The 19,992-nt window shown below is 39.6% G+C and overlaps 1 protein-coding gene across 3 annotated transcripts in view; it reads right to left on the bottom strand.

Moving 5' to 3' along the window:
- The window catches only part of Uba1 (ubiquitin-like activating enzyme 1), a 73,939-nt gene that overhangs the window by 9,672 nt on the left and 44,275 nt on the right, over positions 1–19,992 (bottom strand). For 2 of the 3 annotated variants that reach the window (XM_080275196.1, XM_080275197.1), the window contains exons 2-5: positions 5,370–5,510; positions 4,228–4,465; positions 2,721–2,905; positions 2,124–2,246 (exon numbers count right to left, since the gene is read on the bottom strand). In XM_080275196.1, the coding sequence (XP_080131322.1) occupies positions 2,124–2,246; positions 2,721–2,905; positions 4,228–4,465; positions 5,370–5,510 (687 nt within the window). Of the gene's footprint in view, positions 1–2,123; positions 2,247–2,720; positions 2,906–4,227; positions 4,466–5,369; positions 5,511–8,334; positions 8,669–19,992 lie in introns of those variants that run through there. The other variant, XM_080275195.1, reaches the window with a different exon arrangement.

The following is a 19,992-nucleotide window of genomic DNA, read 5'->3' as shown; positions in this document are numbered from 1 at the left end:
ACAACTGGTCACTCACGCCTTAAATGTCAAAACTATATCCTAGCCTTGAACCTCCCTCAGTCTCACGAGGGATGATATAAGACAGGCTGTTGGCTGTTACATGTATTAATTCCGTAGTAACAGCTAGCTATTCTGACCATGAACCTTTGTCATACACATGCCTACTTTGTTCAAAGGCTGTCCTTTTAAATACAGAGAGAAACACTGTTTGCAGTCTATTCTTCAATCTATCAGCCAGTCCTTTATTGCTCCATCAGGACCACAGGTGCCAAGATCTAGACTACTTACTCCAGGCATTCAAGGCAAGGGTAACCAGCTACTGGCCCTTGAGCAGCTTTAAGTAAGCAAGTAATCCCAACCTTTCCTCATACTTAAACTTGTAATGGCTACATCCAGGTGGAGTGCTTGAACCATCTAAAGCACCAGGCATCCATGTATTAGCTATACGGGTAACACCCAATCAAGAAATGGTTTCCCATTCTACATGAAAGAATTTGCGCTATGACTCAGGGATAAAGGACTGAATAGGGAGACTGCCAGAGATTGATCAGCGTGGTGGGGCACCATTAGGTGACCAAGGCCAACACATGAATGTTGAAGCCTTTATAAACGAAACTATACAAACGAGACAAGTCAGTGTTGAGTCACTTGGAAAAAAACACTATTACTAATGAGTCCAAGTGCTCCCAATTTATGCAAAGCTGTATCAGAAATTGGCATCAACATCTACAATCTACAAAATGCAATTAAAATACTAATGAAATAGGTATAGTATAACTCGCTATAAGGGTTGAAAATGTTTTTCTCTGTAAATTTAATGTCCTCTAATTTTCCTCAAGAACTGGTTAATTATATTTCATAATATCTACTATACATCCTTTCCATCTCCATTCACTCATCAGACTACCCTAATCTGCTGTGTGATTATGATGATTGTATTAACCTGAATCGGCTGAGAGGCGGCCTGCAGTCCTGATGGACCCACGTTCGAATCCCGGCTGGTGCAGGGAACAGTTTAAGAATTTGAATCTCATAAAAGCAGACTTTCCTGATCTACCAGATGACCCACCGACATGTCATAAAAGTACCCACGCTAATACCAATACACCAGTCCTGTATGAGACAGCCCTAGCATATATTCAATATGGACGGTGGGTGTTAGCGCCAAAGTGGTGACATGTGGAGGTGTAGAAGGACTACTGGGCCTTGGGATAGGCTACTGCCCCCGAGATATAGGCCCTGAAGCCTTTGCCCGGAGATGGGGGGGGGGGGGATCTAAACTGAATATAATAGCCACATATCATCCCTTCAGCCTGAGAATATAGCTTTACATTATCCACTCCTTTGTTGTTGTGCTGCCTACTTCTTCCTTCATCCTTTATCACAAACTGTTCCTAATCCCATCAGCCTGAGAATACACTTTACATTATTCACTCACTTGCTGTAGTGCTGCCTGCTTCTTCCTTCACCTTTTATCATTCTATCTCTTTGCCTTCTCCTCCTATTTCTTCCTTTCCTCCTGTCATTTTGTATTACACTTCTTTCCACTTCAGGTGGCTCTACACCGAGTGACAAGCCTAATGGTGTCCCGTAACACAGGAAACCATTACTACACTGGGTGGTGACCATATCACCAAATAATGGGGTGGCATATAGCCCACTATGGTGCCCCTTCTAACTAGGTAGAGTGCTGTAAATGTGGCAATCAGCCAGGAACCAAACTTCCACAAGTTTCCCTATGCCAAGAGGTGCAGTCAACCACAAGGGAACATCAGCTCAAAGCACAGGACTGCCCTGGAGAGTCAAATGCTTGCCTGCAGTTTATGGGTATGCTTTGCAAAACAGACTGAGACTGATAAACACCAACAACATGACTATAGCAAGCTAGCCTCAAGCCTTGACATCTTACAGAGGATACCGGCTTTGTTACAGAACAGGCTGTTCCTATTATTAATTACAATTTAATGAAACTATTAACACAAAACCTTACTTAACCATCAGATAAAAGCACATAAACTACTTAATAAAGGCATCCTTTTCCAATGCCCCACCTACAGTAATGTTTCATGGCAAACATTCAAATGTGTATTTTCTTTCCCCAACTCATCTACAGGTTTCCTTACCTTAATTTTGACAGGCTTGCATCCATTAAGTTCAGTCATGCCCTGGACCTCCGTAAATGTGACATAATCACCATCCTCCAATCCATGCCGAGACTCATCCAAACAAGTCACAACACTGTTTTCCTGCCAGTTCAATGTAATCAGTAAGATAAAATCCAAAATTATATTGATATCAAGTACCTCAAAGTATTCCCAATGTATAACATCATATTTCAGATGTGGGAGAGGATGTAGGAGTGGCCTGGTCTCTTCATCTCTCACAAATAACGTTTTGGAAAAAAAAAAAAAAATAAAAAAAAAAAAAAAAAAAAAAACAGACTTCAGTGAAGCAACAACACTTCACGTCAAGGTCATTAAGTGAAGAGCTCTGAAGCTCACACATGTAGTACTGTACTTTGGTACTTGTTAATACACTAACATGTTACGAGAGACTTTTTTGAACAGTGATCAAATATAGCTTTCATTTACTCCTTCACTAAAGGAGGTGGTATAAACATTAAGCGAATATCGTCTGGTGGTACCAAAAATAAAAATGCAAAATACACTATGTCCTTACTGTGAAAGAACCAGTAAGCTGAGACAATGTACTCTCCATACCTCCTTTGTGATGCCAGCAACCATGGCAGTGACTGGGTTCTCCCCGTTGGCATCCACAACCTCAAACTCTTCCCCAAAGTCACAGAATATCTGACCAAATAGCCCCTTTGTCGAGGCCACAATGAGGGCCACGTTGTTGGCATGGCAGAATGATGACACTTCTAACTGCTCTTCTAATGTTGAGTCTGAATGGTAGGAAAATGGAGTTAAAACATAAGACTTTATATTCTCTCAGTAAGTCAGTAAATTTATTGTTTTTCATTTACTTTTTATGAAAACCTCTCAGAAAAACAATAAAATGTGTCTAGGGGAATGGGGGGGGGGGGGAGAATATCACCTTAGCCAGGTCATTAACTCAAAAGAAAATCATCTTATGTTGCTATTACACATAGATTCAGCGGTAAACAATATACTTCTGCGGTATGTGTAACTATCTTATAGGGCTTAAAACAAACCACTGACCTCTAAATACATGTAGGAGTATAAACCATATTCACCTAGCTGAAGTTTTCATTATAAAAAGCAATTCTTATAGCAATTACCTTACGTCATGGAGAATGACATGCTATACAAAACTGTCTAAAAAAAAAAAATAATAAAAAATAAAAAAAATAAAAAAAAATAAATAAAAAGAAAGCTATACTGTATTACCAAACTTACTTTCATATTTTTATTACTAAGTCCTTGTTATGTCAGGGATGTTTTCCAAAATATCAACTTCCATACAACTGATACTCTAAATCAGGAGAAACTGGCAAATCAACATTATAAAACACTGCAACTTTAATACAAATTGCATATTAATAATGAAGCTGTTTTATGAAGCTGATACGCTAGTTTCCCTCGACAGTATCAGTTGTACGGAGAAAGCTGCTATTTTGGAAAATATCCTCAACATAACAAAGACTTATGGTATATTTTACAGGCAAGTACCTGTAAGTGATGTGAAGGCCGAGTGAAGATAGTTGTAAGCCAAGAAGAAAGTGGATAGATATGGTCAAATGATGGTGTGTGACAGCAATTTTGGCAAAGTGATGAGGCTATGATATTGACAGCAGATAGAGCTGGATGGAAGAATTTTGTATGGAGGAGTATAAGACAGGTTTGGCAGCCCTGTTTCTTTCCCAGTGAAAACAGCTGTCTGCTTAACTCCACCTGATAGGTGGTACAATGCACCTAAATGTGGATGTTTATGACTGTGAGGTGAAAAAGGAATTCCAGGACTAGAATGGTGAGTGAACTGGAGTGTGGCTCATCACAACTGGGCAGGCTTTAGTCTCTTTCTCTCTCTCATCCCATCCTAGGATAAGAAGAGACATGGATGATGATGATGATGATGATGATGATGATGATGGTGATGATGATGATGATGAAAATGATGAATGTGGATGATGACGATGAACTTAAAAAAATAAAAAAATAAATAAATAAATAAAAAAGTATGGATATTCAATATAATTACACACCACAGCAATGTCATGTACAGGCCAATAAATTCAACACTCACCTGTGAGGACTACTACACTGAAGGCCTTAAGGAAGTCATGTGTAAGAGGTGCAGTAGCGGAAGCTACAGGTACATATGTGTTGAGCTCTGCAAGGCGTTGGTGGCAGGCACTCGCTCGGTTGGTACCAATATCACTCTCACTTAGAAAGTACTGTGTGCTGAGATCGCTCATTTCTGCTGCTTTTGTGTCATGTAAGGTAACAGACTTCACACCTCCCAGGATCACATTCTTTGCAATCTGTCCAAGGTATGAGAGAATCGTTATCAAGACTATTATTATTAGCACGAAATTAAAGGAATGGGATACATGCAACCCAACATTTTTAACACACAGGAAACAATGTAGTCAAGTTGTGCCTCCCAATTATTATTACGGTACAGTATTATTTTTTAATAATATGTCCTGTGTAGACATGCCACCCATGCAAGCCGACAGTTGCATGTTTGAGCCATGCACATCAAACCACCACCAGTGACAACTCAAATCATCCTAGGGAAAAAATTCAGGTGCATGGCACAATTTTTCTGAGATTTTACGTTAAGTGGCCTTGCCTCCCACCCTCCTCCCAGTCCCCACTGAACCCCTACTAAATTGGCCTCAGTATTTGTTTTCACTTGACATAATCCCATTGCATAACAAGGTGTGACTGTACAGGGGAGAACACTCTCCAAATTTATCAATCTCACTATCTATAGCCAGAAACCTTGATCCTGTCAGAGGCAGCCACAAACAAACTGCCTCCTAGTTGCCCTGTCCTCTGCCATTTGGTTGCCCTCCCTCCAACTCACAAACCCTCAATCTCATACCTCTCTCCACTCCATCCCTCCATCTCATACTTGTTCTCCCCTTCCACCTCACTCACATATTCTTCTAGTCAGTTTCTCTTTCTCCATCCTTGCTATACGGCTAAAGCATCTCCAAGTATTTCTCTAACACTTTCAATCACATCCAAAAACAATATAGTGTTGTAATATTTCTTTACTTCCTCATCTGTCTGTCTGTCTCTCCATGTAACTCAACATGCTCCTCTCAAAAAACTCATTTTGTCATTAAGACTGTACAGAGGCAATTAGCTGCAAAAAGACAAAAATCTCCACCCAGTTAAAATGAATGAAGTAGAAAAACTATGAAGGTCACCCACCTCAACACCCAGACCACCAAGGCCAGAGATGAGGACATCGGAGGTGGCCATCCTCCGCATAGCATCGTGGCCCAGCACGTACAGCTGCCGTGAGTACAGCGACTCGTCAATGTCCTGCCCAGAGCCATTTGCAGCCATGGTCTGGAAAGAGACAGTTACAAGTTGTAGTGCAATAATACTGTCATGATCATATACCACACCATTCCTTACACTAAAGTTACAATGACAGTTTCCATGCCACAGATTGTTCAAAGTTGTTTACTTGGAAAGATACAAAAATTTTTGGTCTGATGATCTTTTTCAAGTCATGCTGAGACTGTTTTATCTTCTCTAATACAGTACAGTATACAACTTTAAAATGTAGGTACAGGGAATAATTATTTCACTAAACATATCTCCTTTGCCCAGAGCCTGTAACCTATGGTATCTCAGCTATAGGTCAGTATGGGAATAAAGTGATTTTCTATGAAAACCTTCGACTAAATTCTAATAACTGAAAATATCAACACCACGTTGTTTGTAAACATGAAAAGGACAATGTATGTGACAAACATAATTATGAAAAGGACAATGTATGTGACAAACATAATTACCACAACACTGTAAACTAATACTGGTAATTACTATGCCTAGACCCATTCTAGAAATAACTATCTAAAAGGGCACCTCAGATATAAAAACAACAAAATATAAAGGAATTCTGGAAAATTATCAGGTTTTGGTTATATTATGCATGGATCTAGAACCAATACTGCACATAAAATAACAGCCCAGGAACGTCAAATTAAAGCATTAAATTAAACCCATAAAACTGTACTGACCTTTAAATGAATTTGATGAGTTACACCTAGAAACTTGTGCAATACAATTCATTAAATAACTATGAGATATATATATATACTGTTCCCAATGTTTACACAAGACCAAAGGTTTCTCTCTATGCATACTCAGGTACCGTACAAGCACTAATATTCAAACACCTATGGTCTTTGCCAGAAAATCAATCTGTCATCTTGAATGCATCCAGCGTCTGTTTCAAACACTGATGCTTGCAGCTGAGTAGGTATAAGGAGGAACTATTTACATGAGTGTATGGCACATACTGCACATGCCATGATACTGGTGAAGAGCAGTCTTCTCAGATGTCTGAACTGCTTACACAAAGCTAGCTCACAACACAAGGCTTGCTCATTTACAAACATTATCAGCTTCAAACAAATTCTGAAAGCTTCAGTACAGTGGACATGATCAGAGCCAGTACTATACAGTAATACAATGCAATGTGTTTGACTTTTAGCTGGTCTTATCATTACTATATTTCATTCTGTTTAGTGCCGGTTACTTTATGCAACTACAGTATAGGAAATCCCATCCAGTCAAAGAGTTGAAGCAGCATGTGTAGTGAGTGTGATGGCATTCTTGCAGTTGAGGAAAGGAAAGCGTGCAGATATATCAAGTGCAGAGACAGCCACTTCACAGCAGCTCCCCCTTATGAGAAGACATGATGCTACCACAATGCCACTAACAGGCCTATAGCTGGTTTGCTCACACCCAACAGAAAACTGGTACCTCTATATATCAAATCCTGAGCTGGTATAGGAAACTGATGGTAAAATATTTTGCTAGCTACGAATAACCAATAAGGAAATGATGTACAGATGTAGAACTGTACTGTTTTATATGGTATTATCTTATTCTCCCATTAAACTGCAGGTTTTCAGATAAATGGCAAAGCAAATCCTGTCAGGTACAATCAAATGGACTACAGAGACCCTGCCTTCCACATCCTTTGCTCTAATCCACTTGCCAGACAGGAGTAAAGTAGTTTCCATACATTATTCAGTGTGAATCTTGTATCACATGGCATTAAGTAAGCTATTCCTCACTGAATCTGCTACACAGCATTACATAATCAGTGCAGCATTTGTTCCCAGTAGGTATTCCCAGCACAGTATAAGCTGTACTGTATTTGGAGGTGAGTGCATCTGCACAACAAAACTGCACTAATACAATACAGAGGTCCATCCAAAGTTGATGCACCAGGAATGTTATCCGAAAACTGACAGCCAACTTCTACTTCTCGGCAATAATTTCACCGTAAGTATCATACAGTAATTGTTTCTTGTAATACAGTACAGTTACAATAAACATCACTATACATATAGTATATACAAATGCATGATATTTTAAAAGTTCTAAGCATAATACAAAACCAATAAAAATGGCCCAGCTGAAGCAGAAGTACTATGGATATACCAGAATTATTCCAGTGTAGAACTAGAGTACAGTATAACCAGTATATACTGTATAACCCTTCATATAACGATGGAAAATATTTCACATGACAATATACAGTAACCATTGCTCTGGTCATCTATGAACAACGGTAGAACAATGCATACATGTGCTGGTATACAAGTCCAATACAATGATACACAAAATAACAGTGAAAGCTCATGGCTACAGTGTCCAGATGAAGAAGTGATTCTACTTATCCTCTTGAGGATGGGTAAGACGCTTTAATCTGGTAACCACGTAATCTTTCTTCTTCAATGTGGGAAACACCCTAACCCCAAGAGGCAAGATGGAATATGGGGATTTGTTCTTAAAGCAAAGTTCAGAAAGTTCTGCTTAAGAGAATATGAAGAAACATGTACTGTATATATCACTATAAAATTTGAAATAATAAGTCTGAGAAATCTGTCAGTATTGAAACGTACAGTATATACTGTATGCACTACAAGCAGTGCAACAACAGTAGTAGAATAACTACTGCCAAACAAAGTTACTACATTCTCATGTCACACAGATATCCAAATTATCGCTGATGACAAGCATGAAGTGAACTAGTGTCTCATGGTGATTGCTCTGAGGTCGGTGATTTACAGGACCAGGATGGATGGGACAACCACAGACAATTACAATATCATGCAGCCAAAGTCAGGCAGGTGTATTGTTACTCAACCGGAGGAATAGGCTGCAACTGCTGTGTATCCTGCTTCTGCTGCTGATATGGCTCCGTATAAGCTGACGACTTTAAGGAGTCAAGGGAAGGCTTGTGTGAGTCAGGGTAAGGCTTAAGTGAGTCAGAATAAGATTTGTGCCAGTCTGGTGTAGGCTTTAGGTCAATGGAGAGAAAGTCAGCTTGAGAGACAGGGTAGTTTCCAGAGTGATGCTTAGGCATAGGGTAAGTGTGTCTGATGTCTTCAGCTGTGGCCTCAGTGCTGCAGCAGGAGCCCATGTCCCCAGGATGGCCCCACAGCCACCCCAGAACATCAAACTCATGCCCTACACCAGGACACTAATATCCTGCAACACAATGGACACTATTCACTGACTGCCTCTTGGTACTGTACTATGACACCCGCACCACACCACACCTCACTAACAAATTAGCTTTTTACAATACAAGGCACCTAAAAGCTTAAATGCATTCTGCAGGCAGAACTGTTTTACTTATTACATTACACACAAGCACAACACAATAAGCCCATAACATAAAACCTGATGATGGCAGAAATAAGAAAGTACAAGACACTTTTATCCATGACAAGAAGCTCACATCATGATCTCTCCTGGGAATGCCTGAACATGGGACGGCCATGACAGCAACGTCTCCAAGCTACCTCACCCTCACATACCAGTACCGTTTACAGTCTCCCAAACACTCGTTTTCCTTCTCCCTTAACATTCTACTGCTCCACTTTCTTCCCCCATACAACATACTGTGTCACTACCAACACTGTCCTTAATCTTACTTTTACAAACTTTCAATTGCACCCTGATATCCATAAGGACAAATGCATGTCCATACATTTTATCAATTCACATTCTATAAAAGGTAAGTAGAAGGGATCAATAACGAGAGAAGTAGAAAAGAGGAATATAAATGGTGTATAGGATACAAAATATACTGGTGCAGATTCATGAAGGACATATATGGTAGTAATCAAGTCTACTGACCACACGGTATAGTGTATGTTAGAATGGTCTGTCACACAAAGTCCCTAAAAGGTCTCAGGCATCCACCAATACCATACAGTACAAGTGCTGTAGGCATCGAATTAGCGCTCTCTATAGAAGACTGCGAAAAATTATGGGAAGAGAACAAAGTGCAGTGGTATTACTAAAACCTACTCTACCATCCCAGGCGCTCAAGCAGTCAATTCATCTCGCATGTTATCGCCCATTGGTTTACATGTTATTGGCGAGTACTGTACTTAGTCATCTGATGAATTTTTCTGTGAATCATAGTGAATCACAGGAAGGGTTTAGGAAGCTAAGAAAAACACATTACCAGGTGCAACAGATGATTCTCTTCACATCTGTGAGGGGGAAGGGGGCAATTTTGGAATTTTTTTTTGTCCAGGGACAGGCCTGGGGTACACACGGTTGTATTACCTCAGGGACACTGAGGGGTTAGAGACTGGCTATGAAAAGGGTATGCATAAGTATGTACCGGTATGTATCATAAGATGGGGATGTTCGACTCATCTGGGGCAATTAGGATTCAATATGGGGTAAAGAGACTCTGGTGGAATGTAAATAAGGGTATATTTGACTTTTCATATGGAACTACATGCTAGAGTCACTAATTTATAATGTAAATTAAATTTAGGGATAGCTTGCTGAAAGTAAGTGAACTGTGATCAATTTTTCATTTCTGTTACTTTCAGATTTTTTTTTTTTTTACTGATTTACAACAATAAAGACAACATTAATTGTATTTTCCTCTGCCGTTCCTTGAATGTACAATAACAAGCTAAGTGTCATTAATGTTTACCCTTACACCAAAGTAAGTCTGTTGCTTTCTTTTATAAAATATTATGATTTTAGACTAATGGGGCAATTTGACTCAACCCTCTGGGGCAATCTGACTTGGCACTTTGGGGCAATTTGTGTGCTGCAACTTCATCAAGTACTATCTGGACAGATGTAGACACTACATCGTGCATTTCAAGGATAAGCTCCTAGATAGAGACTGGGTACATGGCTTCCTGAAGAGACATAAGTCCTGCTGTCCTCCAGGATAAGCCAAAATAGTTTGAGGAAGCGGGCTCCTGTCTCTGAAGTGGTTGTAGTGGCCTACTTTAAAAAGCTAGAAGACAGCCTTAGGGGAGTAACTCCTGCAAACACCATTAACTCTGATGCAACCAACATCACGGATGATCCTATGGGAAAGCTCCAGATATTCTGGCGTGGTATAAAACAAGCAATGCGTATCACGAATACGACAAAGAGTTCAACATCCACCATGTTCTCCATCACTGCCAGTGGGAAGCACCAAAGTCCATATACTGTTTACAAGGCTGAACGCTTGCCACAGTCATGGATTGAAGTAGGACCAATCAATGTATATACCCAAACTTCTTCTGGCTGGTTCGTTTCGAACTGAAGCAGAGGGAGAGGAGAGGCTGGTCTCAAGAAGGCACACAACCAAAGGACAATACTGGGTAAGAAGGCATCGAAGGTCGGAGCAATTCGAATGAAAACTTCGGATGTTTCACTGAAGGAAAGCCCACCAAGTCCAACTGCCCCACATCAGGTGCTGATAAACATTATTTTTATTTTTCAAATATGTCTTTTCTGTGCTTTTCTATGTTAAAATCCATAATCACATACGAAGTTGTATAATCTGTGTTTCGTTACCCAAACAGTAATGCTTTTTAGGTGCCCTAAATGTTGCACTACAAACCTTAGTGGAACAAAAAATAGCTAAGAGTGCGTCGAATAGCCCCATCTTACTGTGTGTGTGTGTGTGTGTGTGTGTGTGTGTGTGTGTGTGTGATGTTAAGCCTATGGCAGGATAAAGAATTCTGATGGCTTAAAGGATGACTGTATGGATGTATGGCCTGTCATTTGACACTTCGCTCATACTACTCAAACTATTTTGCTTCTCTCTTTAGCTATATTTCAGGATTCCTCACACCTCATGTAAAAAAATGGGCTGCAGTGATGTTAATAAAAGAACAAATCAAGTACGCTGCAAAACTTATTCTAATTTAGATGCCCATTAATCACGACGGACAACAACAGGTGACTGTTTTACTTTCTTCTCCTTTCTTTCTTGGAGTTGCAAAGCCCACAATACACTGCATTTGTAAACTATATGTAGGGTCCAAAACTATCTCCATTTACAGTACTGTACAGCAGTTGGTGGTAGGTGGTGGTGACCACCACCACCACCACCACCACCACAGTACAGCAGTAAACTTCATTAGAATACAAATTCTATCATCAGAGCATCAATGACTTCTAAAATGCACAATCATGTAAGAATATGTGTTACTACACTAATGGCAATGCCTTTCAAACCAGCAACAGCAGATTTTCATGGTGAAGGATCTGAAGAATTACTGTACAGTACTATCAAAATCAAAAGTTCAGAGAATATTCTTTGTCAAAACTGCCTTCTGCCATCTGTACTTTTCATTTCTTCCCAAATGTCAAAGTATTTTTTCTTCTCATACTCAACTATTGTGAGCTACATACTGTATTGCTATCACAGAAATATTTCATGTAACACATTCCATTATCATAGTTGGCTGGGACAAGCTGGCAAACTCTTCTGTGATAGTACTATACACTTTCATAAAATCATCAGTGCAGTACAGCCTCCTATTGCAACATACCCTTGGAATAAACTCTTGCTACTGGCACGTGTGACTTGAGGGTACTGCTGCCCACAAGACAGACGTGTGACAAGAGTACTGAGTGATAAGTATGAGATTTTGCAGGCTCATAGATAACCTGTCTTATCTAAACACCTTATCACACACGACAACAGGTAAGCAGACTGAACTTTATCTTATGCCCTATTAATGAACACTGGTACACCTTAAAAGAAAACTCAGTGATAACATATCTATGTTATTTCACTATAGATAAGCCAATTTCCAAGAAACCTCATACCCTACTAAAGTACAGTATGAACACTGACAAAGAATGCACACTTCTGAGGTAACCCACATGTTTTAAAAATGTAATGCACAAATAAAAATTGCAGTTTGTATTAAATTCACCATTAATTTCATTGTGTGGTGGTAGGTGGTGGTGACCATCATTCACTCACGAGATGTAGTGCTGCTTATTTCTTCCTTCACCTTTATCATTCTTTTTCTCTGTCCACCCTCCACTCTTTCTATTTCTGTTATCTTTCCTGTCACATTTTATATCTTCTTTCCTTTTCAGGTAGCTTTACACTGAATGACAAGCCTAATGGTTTCCTGTAAACCTGGAAACCATTAACAATGCTGGGTGGTAACCATATAATCAACTCACACGTGTTCCGTGTGTGTCAACAAGTGGGTTGGAGAAGGTTTAGTGTCCCTCCCTGGAAAAACAACTAACCTAAAGACAAATAATTGCCCCTTATGGGATTATGGCATCTGGTTATAGACAGATTAATTTCATGTGGTAAGCTGATAACCCTTGTTAACATCTAAGGGAACTTATACTCACAAAATGCTATTGCATCAGAAATTACATCATGGTATATCAACACCATAATTACTACTGCATCAAGCTAAAACTAAACATCATTATTTCAAGCCTAATTCCCACTAATCATGATATAATTAGGATAATAATAATAAATAAATAAATAAAGATAAAAAACAAAAACACAAGACTAGGAGTAGACTGGCCGGCAGTATGAACCAAACATTCACTAATGCATCATTCCAGCCTAGGGAGTTTTCAGTTTCTCTCCAAAGGTATACTGTACATCTATCAACACCAGTGAGATATAATCATTCCCCTGACAGACAGGTAAAAAATAAAGAAAAATAACTATGTAAAAGGTAACCCAGGTTATGTGAACCTTCAACCAAAGTAGGCTACAGAACTTCATCCATCCATTTGGCTATATAGTTTTCCTACCACAACATCCATATCTCACCCAATCACACATTTGCCATCTGTTATTAAACACCTCCCACCCTCAAAACCATCCTACAACTACCACTTTAATCATACCCATTCTCTCTCTAACCTTCCAATCAAAGCACACTACCTCTTGCATCAAAACACCCACACTTTACAACTTTCACAAATCCCCACTTTCTTTATCCTAACCTATCAGTGAAACCCACATACTGCACCATATATATTTCTTTTCCCAGAGATGAGGGAGGTGATCAAATGATTGTTCTGAACTGCTGCACAAAATGATGAGTGATCCACCTCAAGCTTGGGCAAGGCCAAGTTTGGATACCTGACTTTTCTTAAAATTCTTTGCTTTCAATACTAACTTAGGTAAGAGCAGGAGTAAACATGAAGGCAGGAACAAACACATCCACAACTACCCTAGAAGTTTTCAGCCCAGTTATTTGCATGGACAGGTAGGGTTTGTCAAAACAGGGCTTGAGCTAGGACCAGTTGTGGGTAGGGCTGGCTAACAGTGACACAAACGCTCTTCCCATACTAAAACCCATGTATAATTAAAAATTATTTACCAGTTTCATGACTTAAAAAAATACAAGTACCTTAATTTGATCTTACACAAAAACACATATTACCATAAGCGTTCCATCAAAATTAAACAATATTTACTTACCCACAAACATGTGGTTACTGCATGAGAGAAAATTAGATGCCTTTGCTTTTTCAAAAAAAAAAAAAAAAAAAAAAAAAAAAAAAAAAAAAAAAAATCCACCATAATTATAAGCCAGGAAAAAAAATTATATACAGGTTACTCGTAATGAAGAGATCCATTACCCAAATAACGTTGTGTGTCTAGGGTGTTATTTTACCACTGATCCCTGGGAATGTACTGTACAGTCAGATGCAAAAACCCGTTAGCCTCTCCTATCTGTCTCATCGCTGGATTCAAACATGCTTGAATATTATGTACTGAATTCCACCTTGAAGTTTCTCTAACCTTAACCAAAAGTAAAAAAATAAAATAAAGTCACCTTTATTTTATCCTGACTACTCAATTTTACTTAATCCCCTATGTCTGACGACTTATTTTTAACCCATCCCATACTATTTAATTAAGATTAGGGAACATTTTTTCCCAAACTAGAGGAGTTACATAAATCCTTTATTAACCCTTCAACAACCAGGGAGACTAGGGACTCTCGTATGCCGTGTAAAAACCAAGAATGAAACAAAAATGCATCCCCGTGTTGAGTAAAAACCATGAATAAAACAAAAATGCATCCCCGTGTTGAGTAAAAACTAATAAAACAAAAATGCACTCCCGTGTTGAGTAAAAACCAAGAATAAAATAAAAATGCATCCCCGTGTTGAGCAAACACCAATAAAACAAAAATGCATCCCCGTGTTGAGCAAACACCAATAAAACAAAAATGCATCCCCGTGTTGAGTGAAAACCAAGAATAAAACAAAAATACATCCCCGTGTCGAATAAAATCAAAACAAAAGTGCATCCCCGTGTTGAATAAAAATCAAAACAAAAGTGCATTCCCGTGTTGAGTAAAAACCAATAAAACAAAAATGCATCCCCCCCTGCTGATAATAATTGCGTCCCTAAGCCCCTCTGACCTTGACCACTGAAGTAAAACGAAAATAAATGAAGTTAAGTTAGCTCTGTTTATTCTGACTTACGTGAACGATCTTATGTTATCCCCTCGTTATGAAGTATTATTTTACTAGCTCCAGACTAGTTTATTAAGCCTGGGAGAGACTTCTAAAGCTGAAAGGGTAGATATAACTTTCACTTTCCTGCATAAAGGGATCTGCAAAATATATAAGACTGACAGGAGAGGATAATTAAAAATACAGCCAGAGTATTATGGGGAGAGAGAGAGAGAGAGAGAGAGAGGGGGGGGGGGCTATCGTAGCAATAAATAACAGGTACAAAAACCCTCATTATCCCACCTATCGCTAATAACAGACATTGCCTTAATTACTTTAGGAGTGCGGGGGGGGGGGGGGGCAGGGAGGTCATTCAGGCCAACCCTTTCTGTTCCGGCACGTTCTTCGTTCCTGCTAACACATGACTCTTGTTCCTTTGGGGTTAACTGATACGGTTTTCCTCTTCACCAGTCTCCTCTATTTAAAAAAAAAAAAAAAAAAAAAAAAAAAAAAAAAAAAAACTCGACTGGTGGTAGACAAGACTAAAGAGACGCCATTGTACTGAAGGGATCAAGTTTCACCTCAGGGATTGCCAATTTTTTATTTATTTATCTTTTTTTCCATTTTCCATCATACTGCAACTCCACTGGATGTAACGTTATTAAGTGCTTCCAAACTCAATTTTTGTCCACTCTGTAACATACCATTCTACCCTGCACATAATTTCTGCTAAGTGTTATTCAAATGTTGCCATATATATTCACGTTGTAATTTCCACGGACCCAAATGTATACTGTATGAATATTTTTTGTTTTCCAATTTCGTGCCTTCGCCGTACTAAACGTGTAATTGTGTGTATGGCACTAACTTCTTCGTGCGGTGTGTGTGTGTGTGTGTGTGTGTGTGTGTGTGTGTGTGTGTGTGTGTGTGTGTGAGAGAGAGAGAGAGAGAGAGAGAGTGAAATTACCTAACGAGCATAATTTATTTCCAAGTTATTTCTAGAGTTTCGGCTGAAAATCGTGGTCTCCTACACCTTATGTGTATATACTGTACACAGTAACAGCTTCCATTCTTCATCGATCACTCTGCAGTACACATGGCGACATAGTGGTCGTACTTATTTACGTATCATAGCAGCAGGGGGCCTCACGCCAGAGTAGGGTGGTCAGTTCTACTACTGTATACACGTGCAAGCCATATCTGAGGGGAATATTAGAAGTGGAAGAAGTGGCCTTGTAGCACCTCCTTCGTAGCAATTTTTTAAAAACATTCTCTAATACGCCATTTCTATCATTTTAATGTCCTAGAGAGTAACAGATCGGTAAGGGTTTGAGATACCATTTTAACTGTATGGCCAGTTCCCCCCAATACTATACTGCTATAGGTTAAGAAGGTGTCTGGGAGAAGGACGTGAGGTTCGTGTGGAAACGTGAAGAGTTCGAGGGAAGTGTTCGTGTTTCCTGTACAAATCACTAATATTTTCCACAATGGAAAAAACATTATGTAATAAACACTTTTTATCTGTTTTCCCATTCACCTCTTGATAGACTTTTCCTAATGGAGGGGTTAGAAACAGCCTTCAATACCTCTCTGATGACTAGGATGCTCTCCTAAGTAAAATAATCTAGTAGTAGCATCAAAGAACTGCAAAATGACGCCATCACACTGAAGAATCTGTGACCGTCCCTCTACAATTAGAGCCTAGGTCTAAATCAGTGGCAGTCAAGCACTCTACGCATACAACCACCAGAGGCTTCTTATAAGGGGTTAGATGTGTGAGTCAAGACCGATCAGTTTATAGTAAAGATTCACGCACTTCTTGAAACCTTACAAACTACCCCCCCTTTAAATGACCCTTCTATAGCGGTAACGTCAGAGGCCCACCCGGCACATGAATATTTCACCTCCTAGCCTTACACACACACACACACACACACACACACACACACACACACACACACACACACACACACACACACACACACACGGCCTAAGACATTCACGATAAGTATTAAGGTGCCAATTCAATTCTCTCTCTCTCTCCTTTGTCAAAATACTGGTGTGAAAAGTAACCAATGTAATTATGTGATAAAAAATAATATAAGGAAGTGCTAAACAAGAACAAAAAAACGAATGAAAAGATAGGAAAGGGATGGTCTTCACCATTATTTGTTCATCTGTGAATCTCCATCACCAGCATAAAACAATGCAATATTTAAAACATGATTGATCAAAACCGGTATATACAATAGCTATGGAATATACCGGTATATCCTGTAAGCAAAGTAAATGAAGTCGGGCGCTTGAAAGGACCAACGTGTATAGGGAAATAACAACAATTACTAATATTACTACCGGAACTACTACAGCACTGAAAATACTACTACTACTACTACTACAATAATACATTAAAAAAATATAAGGCCACAAGTGGAAGATAGAAATGGTAAAACAAACAATACAACTTAAGGGAGCAATAAACACTCAGGATATGGGGCAACACAACCCCTTATGACCAAACTTTCTTCGTTTCCCACCCTCCAAGAACTGACAATCTTCCACCGCACTGTGGCTAACCGATACTGGAACCTTTTATAGATTAATGCTCTTGGTGAAACTTTATTATTATTATTGTTAATATTATTATTATCATTATCATCATCATTTTCAAAATCATTTATTATCATCAATCATTTATTACTATTATGATTACTGATGACAAAAGACGACGCATATATCCTCAGTAATTCTTACTATCCGCTATCAGTCACAATTACCGTTTGAGTATGATTTATAATTCTGCCACAATAAAGTTTAACAGGTAATACAGGAAGTGTGGAAAGTGGGTTCGGGGGTGGGGGGGAAGGTTAGCACAAGTACAGCTCATGTCAGGAGTGAAGCGGAGTGAGAAAGGAGATGACGGGAACGTGGCGGAAAAAAAAGTGTAAAGGGGGTTGAAGGAACCGAGAAAACGGATAGAGGGGGAGGAAATGGAGGATTGTGGGAGAGGGGACAGAGACGTAAGATAAGAACAAAGTTGAGGAGCAAGATGGTGGAAAGGAAAAAAGAGTGAAGAGATGCTGGAGGTAATTAAGCTGAAAGAAGGACACATTTCGTAGACATACTAATACGTAACCCACTCTGTATGTCGTCTGTATTTCGTTCCTGCTACAGCCAAACGAAGGTATTCAGCTTAGGATTGAAGGGTTACAAAACAATCTATAAATTCCTTCAATATGGTATCCTTTCATTACAGTGTCCTTGCTTCCGCCAATCCAGCCAAGGGGAGGTATCTGGTCATGAAGGGGGTTTCTCCGGGGACCTCAACAAAGGTGCACCAAGGCCGAGAAGTATCGAACACCTGGTCTTATGTCATCGAGAACATAAATTACACCCAGTACATCAATAATCAGAAAGGTGGCGGGGATGGACGTACACATAAAACTTGCGGGAGGAAGTACTTATCGTATTTTGCCCGATAATTTAAGCACGAAGATAATGCATCAGTGCGTTTATGTAATTTTTAAAATCAAATTATGACAGCTTCAGGAAACTGGTTATTTCTAGCCTGGATGATAATGATATGAAATGCCCTCTTTGTCAGTTATTTGTACTTTACCCTGAACAAACTAGTATATGCTGGAACTAAAATCAAGATAACGATGGGAATTTCAGGCGAGAAAATATGGGGTTTTCTGCTACTCCCCCCCCCCCTTTAGAACACAGTTAAGTCAGGAAATTTTGGGCACGAAGAGATTTGGCGTGAAACCCTATAAGGTGAGTCTCAGGTGTTGCCGATGTTGCGCCCAGTTGCTGCAGGGCTTCACCGCACTGACGCAAATATCCGGTCCAACCCACAGTGTCATCGTTTACCTTACCCATGACTTTCACTCCTCCCTCCCTCCCCCCCCCTCTCTCTCTCACCCCGCGATATATACACGCAGCGGTATCTCCCATCTCTACACACCCAAAGGGGTTCAGGTAGGTCCGAAGGTGTTTTACATCCCCAACAAACAGCTTTACTAAATGTGTGCATAATATTTCCAGTCTCCTGGCTCTAAAACCTAAAGACTGTTTTATTTTTACTACCGTCAGACGATTTTATTGTTTAGGAGAATTTCGATCGAGAGGGGTTAGATATAGCCTTCATTAACCCCTTATACAAAAAGTATTTTCTAGACTGAATAGAATCGTCTGGAGGTGGCACGAATAAACTGAAGTAATTACGCCGTCGTTGAAGGTCACGAATGGATCGAAGGAAGGATGGAGGGAAAGGGGAGACGAAAGGAGGGAAAGAAGGATGGGGAAAAAATGAGAACGAAAATGAAAAAGAAAAAAAGGAAAGGAAAGTAGGAATGGAATGGAATGGAAGGGAGGAAGGAAGGAAGAAAAGGAGGGATATCCATGTCTGATACACAATTTCTTCACGGAAATGGTTCGCATAATCTATCTTCCTTTACCCCATCCTGGCTCTCTCTTGTTACCTTATTTGGCTATGCAAGGTTTGATGGATGCTTAGCTGTCTCACATCCCTAATTCCTTCCTCCATTAACGGCTACGGCTGGCTTTCTCCTGTACCATAAGCTGTCTCTAACCATACAGGCTACTTCCTCGATTATGTATAGGTGAGTGGAAGAAAGCTGGGTGGATGGACCAATGAGCAGAGGTCAGAGAGAATGAATGATGGGAAGAAAGAAAAAGAAGACACAAAGAAAAAGGATAGTAGATACTCGTACAGTGTACTTCACTGAATATACATGGATGAGCGGCAAGGAGGGTGGATGGGCGGATGAGTGGAGGTACGGAAAAGAAAGAAAGAAAAGGAAGGACGGTATAATGGAAGAAGAAATGGCAAGATCGATGGAAGGAAGACCGGACGGAAAGCAGGATGGAAGGATGGACGCAAAGGAAGATAGGATGGCTGAAGGTAAGAGCGGTAAGAGGGTACATGCTTAGGAGTAGCTGGGAATCTGTGGCTGAAAATGAGGATGACGCTACAAATAATATCACTTGCAAGAATAGTCATACATAATATTAAAGAATACATAAACATCCTAATATTAACTCTCTCTCTCTCTCT

This window comes from Coenobita brevimanus, chromosome 61, assembly GCF_032717465.1.
Source record: "Coenobita brevimanus isolate Jiangsu-jjx chromosome 61, ASM3271746v2, whole genome shotgun sequence".
In the NCBI taxonomy this organism is placed as follows: Eukaryota; Metazoa; Arthropoda; class Malacostraca; order Decapoda; family Coenobitidae; genus Coenobita; species Coenobita brevimanus.
The sequence above is the reverse complement of the archived record's forward strand: the minus strand, read 5'-3'. Positions and strand labels throughout refer to the sequence as shown.